General features: G+C 38.4%; 1 protein-coding gene across 1 annotated transcript in view; it reads left to right on the forward strand.

Moving 5' to 3' along the window:
* Positions 1-240: 240 nt before the first annotated feature.
* The window catches only part of PHF2 (PHD finger protein 2), a 147,783-nt gene continuing 133,512 nt past the window's right edge, over positions 241-14,511 (forward strand). The window contains exon 1 of the mRNA XM_058167411.1: positions 241-918. Within this exon, the coding sequence (XP_058023394.1) occupies positions 821-918 (98 nt within the window). The 5' untranslated portion in view covers positions 241-820. The remainder of the gene's footprint in view (positions 919-14,511) is intronic.

The raw sequence follows: 14,511 nt of genomic DNA on the forward strand, positions 1-14,511 counted from the left end.
TCTCCCAAGAATCCTTGGCTAAATCGTTTGTAATTTTTTAAAAATCTCCCTTTCAGCCGCTTCGCTTTAGCACGCCTCCCTGTTTATTTTCCAGCTTTGAGAGTGGTTGTCTTCCTGTTCCCCACCACCACCACCCTTTTTAATATTTTGTACGGTGCCAAGCTTGGGAGTTTTCGCATATTCGCCTCCCCTTTTCTGCAGCCTCCCTCCCCAGCCCCATCAGAGGAAATATTACAATGTTGCAAGCTGACGTAAGGACATTACAAGGAAAGGGCTACATTTCGGAGTGTTTATGAAAAGCTTCGGTACTGTACTGTCACCAGGGGGCATGCAATAGAATGCATTTCGTCCAACATTTGGGATAATGATCATTTAGAAAGCACTACGACCAAAACAAAAAGAAAAGCAAGAAAACGGAAAAAAAGAGCGAGCGAGCGAGCTTCCAGCGAGCTTTGGAACCGGCGCCAGGCAGAGGAGCCATGCAGTCAAACTTTCGGGAAGCCTCGGTTATTTTTTCTGACATTGCAGCTCGCCCTTGAGGATCGCTTACTGAATTCTCCGGATTTTGTTTTGCTTCTTTTTTTCCCTCCCCCCCTCCCTCCACCTCTCCCGCCGTCTCCAGGCCCGGTTGATTCGCTTTGCCCGTGGCGGCAAAGGAGGAGAGAGAATCGAGCGAGCTCTCCAACAGCGAGGAAGCCGCAGCAAAACGCCCTGCCTGCTTGCCTGCCTCTCTCCGCTGGCTGGCTGGTTGGCTGGTTAGCTGACTCTCCCGCACGGCTCGCTTGCCTTGGGATCCAGTGTTGTTTTGAAGGGAGCTAACATGGCGACGGTGCCCGTCTATTGCATCTGTAGGCTGCCCTACGACGTAACCCGCTTCATGATCGAGTGCGACGCCTGCAAGGACTGGTTTCACGGCAGGTAACACAAAGCGATCGGGCCTTCCTCTCCCCCCCACCCTCCACCCTCCGCTCTAGGGCAGAGATCCCCCTTCCTATCGCTCGGGGCCTTTTCGTCTCTTTGGCTCGCCAGGGCAGCAGCGGCGAGAGCGAGCGGGAGAGAGAGAGAGAGAGAGAGAGAGAGAGAGATGGTGGGCTCCTTGCTGCTGCTTCTGCTCTGTGCAGTTTTCCAACAGGCCTTTTTGGAGAAGAGGAGGAGGAGCCACTCTTCGTTTCCCTCTCTTGTATTTTTTTGTGTGCGTGTGTGGTTTTGTTTTTGTTTCGTAAATTGTCGAGCCCGGCCATACACAATGGACTCTCCCCCCCCCTCCTCCCGGGGCTCTGGTGTCAAGGGGCTGCGGGTAGCGGTGGTGGCGGAGAGAGCTATTGTCCTTTACTCGGGGAGGGACGGCGGGCGGGTGGACTGGCTGACTGACTGACTGACTTGCTTGTGCTAAAGGGTGTTTCTCTCTCTCTCTCTTTTTTTTTTTTGGAAATTATTATTTTATTAGCTCCCGGTTTCTGGCCCGCTGCCTCTCCGCCCCACCCCCGATCGGGGTCTTATTGGGTGGATCTTATGGAGAGGGAGGTTAAGGATTTAAGGTTAGATGCTTCCCCCCCCTCACTTTCTCCAGAGAAGGCATGGAGAGAGCAGAACCAGAGGCGGAGGTGGGGGGGGGGGGGAAGGTTGAGGAAAGCGGTTCCACAATGTCTGGCTAAGAGAGAAAAGCCAGCGAGCCAGTCCCGGGAAGGATCCCTACGGAGCAAGCGGGAATCGCAAGGACCGGGGCAGCGGAGGCGGCTCTTGGGGAGCCCGCGCTCCGGGAGGCCACTTGCTTCGCGCCTCCTGAGAGGAGTGGGCGACTGACGGGGGTGGGGGAGTGTTTCCTCGCCTGCTGGGCGCCGCGATTTGGCCGAGGAGCGTGCGGGCCCCGAATGGCAGCTCGGAGCTAGGGCTTTCCCTAGAGCCGCAGCTAGGGAGGGCATTCCTCGCTTCGTAGGCTGCCGAAGCCCGGCCGCCAAAGCCGCTTCGCCTCGGCTGGACTCTGGTATGAAGCGAGCCAGTCCACTCACTCCTCCAAATAGCGGAACCAGACTCACTCCGAAAGGTGGGCGGAGGAGAGCGCAAGACAAGCGAGACCCCTTTTTGGTCTTCCTGAGGTAGCGCTGTTTTGTGGAAGCCACCCCCCCCACCCCCCAACCCCACGGTTGCCACGTCCGCCTCTGACACTTTCCCGGTGGCCCCCTTTTTTTTTGGCTTCTGTTCCCGAAATGAGATACAAGGGATGGTGTGGATTCTTTGACCCAGTCCGAGGAGACAGCTGGAGAGCTTAATTCCCTGACGCTCCCCGGTCAAAGCTCGAGCTGCAGTCTCCTGGGCGGCAGACTGTTTTAATTCGCCTTGTCCACCGTCAGCAGCGGAATCTGAGACAATGTACGCGGCGGGGGCTTGGAAACTCCCTCGGCCACCCGCTCGTCTCCTTGCTTTTGATTAGTATTTGATTTGTGCAGGAGGGGGTCTCCGCCTCCTCCCCCGCCGCCCGCCTCTTTGTCAGGGTTTCTTGGGTGCTTTAATTATCGCTTCACCTCGCCCGCGTCTGCCTTGTTTGCAGAGACTCTCTGGATATGATCTGACTGATCAACCTGATCTTTGTGCCTCGCGGTGGCGGGGTTGTGTTGCATGCGGAAGGCAGGCGCGTCGCTTATTTTTAAAAAATAAATAAATATGGAGCTGCAGGAAGAAGGGGAAGGGACTTCATTCGGCTGGATTTTCTAGGAGTTCGGTCTTAGGTCGTTTGCAATATATATATCTTGCGGAAACTAAGGCACCTCTCTGATGGAAGCCCGTGACACTGAAACGACTCGAATCTGTTGCCTCTAGGTCCGGGCTGCCGAAATTTAAAGCTCCTTTGTGCGGCTCTTCTGATGCCAATCGGAAAGGAGTTTAAAAGACTTGGGTGTTTTGCTTCGAGTGTATTTAGGGTTTTAGCCGCGCATGGACGATGGGATGTCTCCGATGGATAATCTTCCCATGATTCGCCGCTGAACTTCATTGCAAACTTGCCCAGGGACTCTCGCCTTTCTTGACAGCAGCGGCCAAGGGATCAAAAGCAGGTTGACCTTCGGGAAACTCAATTTGGAGGGCAAGGATGATTGCCTCCCCTCGGAGGAATAGGCAAGGTAGCTTTAATTAACTAATGAGGATGATGAGGTTATTATATTGGATGCTTTTTCAGTAGTTTGTTTACTTTGGAGTTTGCCCACTGGTCTGGGCATTATGAATTGTGAAAACCCATTATAAAAAAATAAGCACGTCACTGTCGGCCTAAAACTGGGAAAATTTGATATAATCTGATTGGTGGTTATAATTCATTGTGTCTGAATAAAGTTGTACTTACCCCTTCAAAATCACCCGGCTTTAAAGGATTTTGACAATAAGTACTTGTATACTACAATCCATAATATTGTCTTGATCTCTTTGGGGAAGAGCATGGTACTCTCTCACACACACACAATGAGTTGCTAAGTAATAATAGTTTTTTAAAAATCTCCCAAAAGACTAAAGGACATTTCAGTACTTGATGCTGAAATAGTAAATAATTTTGTATACTATAAAAAATGTTCTTTAAGATTGGTAATAACTCAGTCCAATTCCTTAATTTCAGTAGACTAAGACACTATTATTTCTGCTTTGAGCCAAACTGCTTAAAATTAGCCTGAGTTTAGGAAGGAGAGAGAGAGAAAGACATAGGAGAGAGTACAAGCGGATCTTGTCTTGAAATCTTTAGTTCCAGAAATGTAAGTATCTGCACAACTATCTATAATTCAAAGTATATGCTGTGATTAAAAATAGGGTATTGTTAGCCTGGCATATATTTTTTTCCTTTTAAAAAACTAAATTAATTTCACTATAATTTCCCTTTGTGCCATCCATGCATTCAAATTGATAACAACTATTAAAAATACAATAACATTTTTAAGAAAATAGTTCTGTATTTAATACTCATAAACTTTTTGCCTTTGTTTAGTTACAACTGAGCTCTATAGAGAAATAAAATAAAGATGAGTGGCTGTTTAGTAATACTTACACAATTGTAAATTGAAAACCTTAAACAATGAAGCAAGGCTTATGTTCACTCCTTACTAGGTACATAGTCCATGATGCAATATGTGAATGCTGTATATTTTTCAGTTCTAAGGATTAAAAGTTGAATAATTCACCTAGAAAATTTAAGTGTATTTATTTACATTACTTATATCTGATTTTAGGGTAGGAGAGAGAGAGTAGATTCATAATATTGTAAGTCTCACTACCTATTAGCTACCTTTTGCAATAAAAACAGCTATTAAAACAAACAAAAAGATGTGAAGAATGCACCTAAACAAGACTTTTGTGACATAATTTTGCTGAGTAATTGAAAACTCGGTCGCATTCGGAACAAATGTAAAAAAACCCCACATGTATAACATTGTGTAATGACAACATTGTGTTGCCATTATCATTTAAAAGAGGAGCCTCTCAGAATGATACCCATATACACAGGAAGGGGAAAGTTCAAAAGAAAGAACAAAAAAAGTATAGCAATAAAGTTTTCCTCCAGAAAATAGGATGGTTTTCATTAGCTGAAATTTCATTATATACAAAATCATTAGCTAATTGATATATGACCAATTTAACTGAAAAATGAAAAACTTATTTGGAAGGTCCCTTTAATGATACATTTTAAAAATGTGCTACAGGTAAATCCAGCATTATGTTTATATTAATTATGAAAATATTGTTTTTGTATGTACGGTGTTTATGAACTTTTTTGGCGGAAGATTGATGTTCCCAAGAAATATGCACTGGAAGTTTAAATCCAACTCATCTGAGCTACAAGTTGGAGGAGACTGATTTACTTCTTGCATTGTATCTAATTTTTTCAGTTTTGTTGACTATGGTCATAAGATAATTTTTTAAAAGATTTGAAGTGTGATACCTTCAGTTCTAAAATAAATGCAGATGTATGTTTAAACCAGAGGTCTTCAAACTTGTCAGCTTTAAGACTTGTGGACTTCAACTCCCAGAATTCTTCAGCCAGCTGTTGGAGAATTCTGGGAGTTGAAGTCCACAAGTCTTAAAGCTGACAAGTTTGAAGACCTCTGGTTTAGACCATTAAATTTTAATGGATTTCACCAGAATACTAGACCAATAATCATGCCATTTTGGGGAACTGTGATCAGTTCTCAACGTATCTGGAAAGTACTAAACTATATTTTAAATTAATTATGGTTGTTTTCATACCTCGCACTAATGGTTTCTTAAGTTTTGGTTTAGCAAGATGTGTATAGATTTAGCTACTGTACATATAGCTTGATTCTACCTTTGTGTATTCATATTCAATAGAAAATACTTTTCAGTTGAAGTGTATGCGATTGTACCCTTAAGCGTAAATAAATCTTATCACATCAGGTGTGAATCTGGTTTTAAAAATAAGAGAATATAGCCACAATAGTGTAATCATGAATGATGCAAACATTAATTATATTCTTTATATAATGTCAAACATTATTTGTTACCTAGGCTAGATAGCTAACCTATTTGTTACCTATCTAGATGGCAGGTAGTTCAACTATACAAAATAGGAGGAGGCAGTCCCATTAAGGAATCACTTTGGAGTTGCAGGTGTCATTGGAAATTGTGGTTTGGACATTTTTATCAGCTTTAGCTAATACCACCAATTGTGAGCTTATTTGGGCATATGCCTATATAACTGCTGATATTTAATAGAATAGAATAGAATTTTTTATTGACTAAGTGTGATTGGACAGACAAGGAATTTGTCTTGGTGCATATGTTCTCGGTGTACATAAAAGAAAAGATACATTCATCAATAATTTTAAGGTACAACACTTAATGATAGTCATAGGGTACAAATAAGCAAAGGAAACAATGTCAATATAAATTAAAATTGTTACAAGCAACAGAGTTACAGTCATACAGTCATAAGTGGAAGGAGATGGGTGATGGGAATGATGAGAAGATTAATAGTAGTGCAGACTTAGTAAATAGTTTGACAGTGTTGAGGGAATTATTTGTTTAGCAGAGTGATGGCATGCGGGAAAAAACTTTGAATAGAGTAGAGTAGAATAGAATAGAATAGAATAGAATTTATTGGCCAAGTGTGATTGGACACACAAGGAATTTGTTTTGGTGCATATGCTCTCAGTGTACATAAAAGAAAAAGAAAAAAAATACCTTCATCAAAGATACAACATTTACAACACAAATGATGGTCATAGGTTGCAATTTAACCCTTAATGATAGCAACAAAAAGAGATTGGTGATGAAAATGATGAGAAGATTAATAGTAGTGTAGATTTAGTAAATAGTTTGACAGTGTTGAGGGAATTATTTGTTTAGCAGAGTGATGTCCTTCGGGGGAAAACTGTTCTTGTGTCTAGTTGTTCTGGTGTGCAGTGCTCTATAGCGTCGTTTTGAGGGTAGGAGTTGAAACGGTTTATGTCCAGGATGTGTCTGGATTATTGCAATCTATTAACTATGTGGCAGACTTTGGCCCTGTATAATAATTTCAATCGATAGTGAGATTATTGCTTTCAGACTGAGATGAATTCTTCAGTTATATTATGCAAATCTTTTATGATCTTCACTGTTTTAAGTGTTAAAACTATGAAGGATAAAATGCTGCCGTTGGAGGTTGTTTAATTTCCAGTGGATGTTGAGAGGGCAGTTATCATCAAACAGAAGCTATGTTCCATAGCTGAACACATGTCACCCAGTGTCCACAGGAAAGGTAAGATGATAAGTGATGCAATCTGTGTCATAATCTCATTGTGAAAATGCTACAAATATATAATTTGCATCAGTTGCATCACGATATTACCGATACAACTTAAATAATTTGTATTATTTATACCAGGGGTCTCCAACCTTGGCAACTTTAAGCTTGGAAGACTTCAACTCCTGCAGGTTTGAATTCCCCAGCTTTGCTGGCTGGGGAATTCTGGGAGTTGAAGTCTTCCAGGCTTAAAGTTGCCAAGGTTGGAGACCCCTGATTTATACGATGAGATCATGAGGAATGTGAAATCGTTGCGACTTGTGGCTCATGTGCCTTTCCCTATTTAAAAAGCACCTAAAATCCCCATGATGATCCTTTCACAACTTAAAAGATTCTGCCAAATGACATGGATTGCTGCTAAGGTGAAGGGTTTTGTACTGATGACACAGCCGTTTTTAGAAGCTATACTGGTATCAAAATGTCATGGTACAAATGAAGCAGATTATGTAATTCAGATCACTTCTTCATTGTCATGATACATGTGATGTCACTTGATTCACTCCCTCAGGATAGTCAAGATGCCATTCATGACTATCCTGATGGAGTGAATCAAGTGACATCACATGTATCATGACAGTGAAGAAATGATCTGAATTACATAATCTGTTTCATTTGTACCATGACATTTTGATACCAGTATAAGCTTCTAAATATGGTCCCCTCACTATGAAATGATCACATCAGATAAATTGCTTGGTTGTTGTGTTTTGTTGTGCTTGGTAAAGATGTTTTCTTTTGACAATTATTTCATTTTTAAAAGTGCTTATACTTTTTCATTTTGCATGTCATACTTTCATTTTCATTTCAATTGTATTTTTCTTAATTTGTTGGTACTGTATTTATATTTATATTCACTTATTAGCATTTTAGACTGAATATACACTTTCAAGCAAAGCACTGAGTTGTAGTTCTTTGTTTTATATTATTATTTTAAGTGTAAAAATTAGTACTTGGTTACAGGTAGTCATTTACTTCAGAGGTGAAATCCAGCAGGAATGGGGAGGGAATGGAGAGTTTGCAGTATCCTTCTCCTGCCACACCCACCAAGCCACGCCTACCAAGCCATACCCACAGAACCAGTAGTAAAAAAAATTGAATTTCACCACTGATTTACTTATGATTATTGGTTTAATGACCATTTGAAGTTACATGGCATTGAAAAAAGTGAGCTAAAACCAGTCCTCACATTGACAATCAGTGTAATGTCCCCAGAATCATGTGATCAAAATTCAGATTCTTGGCAACCAGCGTGTATTTATATAGTTGCAGCATCCTGAGATCGCATGATTGCCATTTATAACCTTTCAGGGGGCTTCTGACAGGCAAAATCAAGGGGAAAAGACTTGATTCACTTAAAGACTACAGTAAAAATGGTCTTAAAATTGAGCATGACTCACTTAAGCACAGCATTGCTTAGCAATGGAAGTTTTGGTCTCAATTGTGGTTATAAATTGAGGTTACCTGTATATTGCTTTTAATTTTAAGTATTAAAAAGTAAAAAAATACTTGATAATTATTTAAAAATTAAATTTAAACATTTTAAAAAAGTGCTAAGGCTACTCTAATTCTTTGTGTAGCAGTTATTACATTGGCCTAGAAACCAAGAGGTTCAATTCTAGGCCTCCTTTGGGCATGAGGACCAACTGGGCAACCTTGGGCCTGTCACTCTCTCTCAGCCCAACTTATTTCAATAAGGTGTTTGTGGCAAAAATAGAAGGAGGAAGGTGTGTTGGATATGTTTGTTGCCTTGAGTTGTTTGCAAAAATAATAAAGGCAGGATACAAATAAAATAGATTGGATAGATGGATGTATAGATAGATAGATATAGATGATAGATATAGAGAGATAGATATAATCAGCTGATTGCATGGAAACATCACACCTCCAGAAAAGTATCTGTGCACTACTGAAGTTGGAGGACCATTTTTATCTCTAAAGATCAAATCAAAGTCTAGAAATACTTCTGAAAACATCACTCTAATATTGAATGTCATTAAAACCAAAATGTTAAAAAATAAAGCATACTTAGAGGTTAATGAAAAATACTGATGATTTTCCATTATCATTGTACTTTATAAGTTTTGGGTAACAGTATTATGGTTTGAAAAGTAGCATCTAGATTAAAGCTCTTAGCTTCCAGACATTAGTGTGAGTGAGGGTAAAATTAGCCTTTGACTCTGCTTATGATGTGCTTGCCAAAATGTGTGTGATCTAACTGTCCTTACTGTTAACATGGAATGATGCTTGCGGCATGGCTGTTATGCCAGTAACTTAATCTATTTTCTGTCTTACTAAAAAGCATTATGTGAAAGTCTGATTGACCAAAGCTGTCATGAGGTCTTCATCTTCTTTGCTTCCATACATACCATCTGCTTTTTTTTCCCAGATTTGGCAAATGGTTATTAATCTTCTTACTTTTTAGTTTTAAAATATCTCTATTTATATTTGTTTTGTAAGTGATGTGATATTCTGGCCTAGTGGCTGTGGTAAAGATTTGTGCTCATTCAGATTGATTGGAATGGAAGAGGAGTAAACAACAACAAGCATTATTTAACAGGCGAAATGAAGGAAAGAAAAAATAGATACGTAATGTGCTCATGAAACTGAGAAAAAGGGGAAGTATGTAATTAAGTGGTCTGATCTTGTGAAATAGGGAAGTAAAGATATACAGTAGGTTATGATGTCCCCTAAGGTTGAAATGTATGTCAGCAAATGTGAATGGGTGACATCTAAATTGAGAGGTTGTTGGTGTTCTTGAGCTTGGTTGTTGTCTTGCAGACATTTCATTTTCCAGAGTAGAAAACATCATCAGTGTAATTGTTATATTACCTAGTTTGGTAATGAAATGTCTGTAAGAAAACCAAGCTCAAAGAGTATCAAGGACCCTTAATTCAACCCTGAGCTACAAATATTCTCTTCTATCAACATCTAAATTATTGTGCGTGCTGATGAAGGTAAGAATTCATAGGCTGATGATAATTGTATATGGGAACTCCAGTGAATCATGATAATGGAAGAACCAGACATGAGTTTTGGGAGGACATTTGGAGATACAGAAATTTTGCCTACTCACAAGGATGGTCATTGAATGTTGATTGAAGTGATGTGATATTTTTAATTCTGTGATTAGCTTTCTGTAAGCTGCTATGTGTATTATGGCATAGGAGCCCCAATAAGTGCATTAAAAAAACTCAAAACAAGTAAACATTTTGAATGTAATCTAAGGTGGCAAAATTTTCCTGTTAACTGACACTAATGGGATGGGAAGAATTGGAAACAAGGTAACAAGTTAGAGATGCTTCCCAAACTGTATTATTGATGTAGATTACAAAAATCCCAACACTTTATATCTGTGACTTTAGTTGAAGAGAAAATGTTTAATTGTACCATAATTAACAGCAACAAAAGATATCTAAACAATTCCTTCTTTTCTTCCCTTCTTGATAAACTGTATAAAGTGACCAAAAAACAAACAAACAAACAACCCCAACTCCTCACTATCACTTTAAGGATTGACTCATATAAAAGTGGATCATTTGGCAAATTTAAACAAAAAGACATAATAAATCCATAATAAATTGCAAATATAATGTGGACAAGAGAAACAGATTAAGGTATTTAAATCTAGATCTGTTGGTATATCTGTTAATAAGAGTGACATTAGGCATGTGTCAAGAAAGAATGAGATCTCCGAAGTCCTAATATATTAACCACTTTTAGTAGAAAAAAAGTGACCAGGGAATACATACGGTTCCTTTCTCACTTGCTACTAATTGATAATTGCTGTTATATAATCTATTTATTTCTTCAATTTCTATAACTGCCCATCTCAAACAAGTGACTCTTTATATAAAGTATGAGCTAAGATACGATACTTGTAAAAGTAATTGTGTAACTATGATAAGAAACTTGAAATTGAAAATAAATAAAGGATAACAAGTGATAGGAAGTTATTTTATTTCTGATACAAATAACTTTTCAGAGACGAGTGCTGGTTCACATTCAACTCTTAATTATGTTAGAACAACATATTGTAAAACAATGGAAACACCTTTCAGCTGCATTTAGACATTCCACATACCAGTTAAAATGATAACACAATTATAATATTGGACACAATTAAAATAGACAAATATTATGTGGCTTTCTTGTTCCATTATCCATTATTATTTACAACATAACAAAGTACACGTAAAATGACACTGAGTACTCAACACAATCATATGAATTCTAGAAGAATGTGAATTCATGTAGTGTGTATGTATTAGGGATGTCTCAAATTAAGATATTCCTCATATCTTGTGTGTCTTCAGAGTGTTTGCAAGGAAATAGTTAAATAGTATATTTTTAATAGTCTGTTTCCCTGCAACATTTATGGGCCTATAAATTTAAAATAAATTATTGACTCTACTTATTTTTAAAATAAAAATGTATTAGAACTGATAATGATATTCACATTCTTCATGAATTCATGTGAAATTATAGTAATTATAATGTGCTAATAGCATAATACTTTTATTAGAGTATAATCTGAATGCATTATTATTTAATGCAGTATATCAAATGTACAACTTTTACTGGTCTGCTTTTCCCCCCTTCACATTAATCAGAAACTACTTTTGACAAATAAGTGCTACATACAAATGGTTTAACTATTCAAACATTTTATGGAAAGATGTAAGATGGATCTGGAAATTCTTCTGTATCCTGTAGATATATTGAAGTCTGCACAGAATAACTATTTGCTCTCTATGTTTTTACAGCAAAGTTTGGGATGGAACTAGGGTTGAAATCCAGCAGGTTCTGACAGGTTCTGGAGAACCGATAGTGGAAATTTTGAGCAGTTTGGAGAACAGTTTGGGCCGTAATAGCTCAGGCTGGTAAGAAGCCTGTTATTAGAACACAGCAGCCTGCAATTACTGCAGGTTTAAGCCCGGCCCAAGGTTGACTCAGCCTTCCATCCTTTATAAGGTAGGTAAAATGAGGACCCAGATTGTTGGGGGGGCAATAAGTTGACTTTGTAAATATACAAATAGAATGAGACTATTGCCTTATACATTGTAAGCCGCCCTGAGTCTTCGGAGAAGGGCGGGATATAAATGTAAAAAAAAAACCAAACCCCCCCCCGGCAAATGCCACCTCTGGCTGGCTCCAGAGTGGGGTGGGAATGGACATTTCATAGTATCCTTCCCCTGGAGTGAGGTGGGAATGGAGAGTTTGCAGTATCCTTCCCCTGCCACACCCACCAAGCCACACAATGCCCACCAAGCCACGCCCACAGAACCGGTAATAAAAAAAATTGGATTTCACCACTGGATGGAACAAGTTACTCAAATTAGAATTTTATGTATGTATAGGAATAAAGTTAAAGAATAGGGCAAGCTTTATAAACTAGGAACTAAGATAAGCTTGTAAAAATTGTATAGAAAGAAAAACAGACATATGGAAAATGTTTCTTTCTAGAAAAAGCACCAATTACAGGATGCAAGTTTGTGTCTGAGTTCTGAATAGTTTGTTTTAACTTTTAACTCCTAATTGATTTTAGTATTCATTTTAGTATTAAATGTAATGTATAATTTTGAGCTTTTACATTTTGCTCTTAAAAAGTTGGTTAGCCTTCTTGAATACTTGTCAGAATGAATTAAATAAATAAGAATAATAAACTAGAAAATTAAGTTTAATTTATATATATCCATTTTTCATTTACCATTTTATGTGGATACAGTACTAGATAACTTGCATTGTGAGTTAATAATTTGAAATATTTCCTGGAAAATAGAGCTAGTTTGATGTAACAGTTAAGATGCTGGACTACAAATTAGGAGACTATAAATTCTATTTTCTCTTCGGTGTAGAAGTTATCTGGATGACTGTTCTTATTCTCAGTCTACTCCATGGGATGTTGTATTCAGTGCAAGAGGGAACATTATGTACACTGTCCTGAGTCATACAGAATTCTTATAAAAGAATAGAATAGAATAGAATTTTATTGGCCAAGTGTGATTGGACACACAAGGAATTTGTCTTGGTGCATATGCTCTCAGTGTACATAAAAGAAAAGATACGTTCATCAAGGTACAACATTTACAACACAATTGATGATCAATATATCAATATAAATCATAAGGATTGCCAGCAACAAGTTACAGTCATACAGTCATAAGTGGAAAGAGATTGGTGATGGGAACTATGAAACGATTAATAGTAGTGCAGATTCAGTAAATAGTCTGACAGTGTTGAGGGAATTATTTGTTTAGCAGAGTGATGGCCTTCGGGAAAAAACTGTTCTTGTGTCTAGTTGTTCTGGTGTGCAGTGCTCTATAGCGTCGTTTTGAGGGTAGGAGTTGAAACAGCATATAAATCAAAATTTAAAAATAGATTATTTAAATTTAAATTTTTAGTACATGTGATAGGGAGAGAGGGGAGTTTCACATGTTGCTTTAAGGACCCTGATTGTTGGGGGAAATATGTGACTCTATAAACCTCTTAGAGAGGGCTGTAAAAGCATTGTGAAGCAGTTCATAAGTCTAAGTGCTATTGCTATTGTTATTTCTACTATAGGGATTTCTCTCTGGAATTTATTGTTTAACTTTGAGGAGTCACCAACAAGTCCCTTTAATTGTAGACCAGAATGGCCCCACAACCAGTTTTAAAGGGCATAGTCTTAGGATGTTGCATTTCTCCCATTCTTAAATTACTGTGGAGGCAGCAGCAGCTTATATCTCTATAGTTCCATTTTTAAAAAGTCACATTTCCTAAGCCTTTTTTTTCTGCGGCCACAGGCTGTTGATGATATGGTTGATAATACAATCAGGGTCTGAGGTCTGTCCAACTCCACATGTATTGTTGTTTCCTTCCTTCTGGTCTATGAGGATGGCTGTTCGTGACCTTTTTGTTTGTATGCAAGAGAAATCAGATCCCTGGTTTTCTGCAAGGACATCTGCATACATAATGCCAAGATTAGCACTTTGGAAAGAACTGGTAAGGCATTATACTGGAGACTATCAATAAAGGAGAGTATTAGTAACTCCGGGTTGAAATTAGGATCTCTGAACTTAGTTGTTTTCCTGCAGATGTTTCATTGCCCAAACTAGGTAACATAATCAGTGACAGTTACTCCTGTGCTTTCAGCATTCTAAGCAACAGTTGAGTCAAATTGTACTGTATCTGCAAATTGCACCAGCAGTAGCTGAGGCAACCGCATTTTTCTGCTTTTAGCACTGAGTGAATATCAATCCAATAAACTATAATAGTATTTCTGGATAAAAATAAAATACGTTTTCAGTTGCAGTGTGCCTTTATTTTAGCCATGGTTTACTGAACAAGCCATAATTACCGATCCAAAGAGAATTTAGGCAAACCATGAACCAAATATATTAATCCAGCAAAGAATATGATCTTTTATCATTTGAATATTAAAATATCTAGCAAAACAGGTATGACATCTTCCTGCTTGCTTTGTACTGTATAACATCAGTAACCAAATATTCCAATTCCAGATTTATGTTTGAAGCTATAAATGCAACTTATTTATCATTTTGACAAGAAACATCATCATAATATAATAAACAGAGTTTCATAGTTTGCAAAATCAATTACTTAAATTTGAAGTGTAAACAAATTGGGCGGGAATCTGTTTTTAGTACAACAATCTATATAAATAGCTGTTTGAATGCCTCTATATAGTTTTGGGATTCTGTTTTGATTATAGTAGTTGTTGTGCAGCACACTTAATT

The sequence above is a fragment of the Ahaetulla prasina genome, chromosome 2 (assembly GCF_028640845.1).
Source record: "Ahaetulla prasina isolate Xishuangbanna chromosome 2, ASM2864084v1, whole genome shotgun sequence".
Lineage (NCBI taxonomy): Eukaryota > Metazoa > Chordata > Lepidosauria > Squamata > Colubridae > Ahaetulla > Ahaetulla prasina.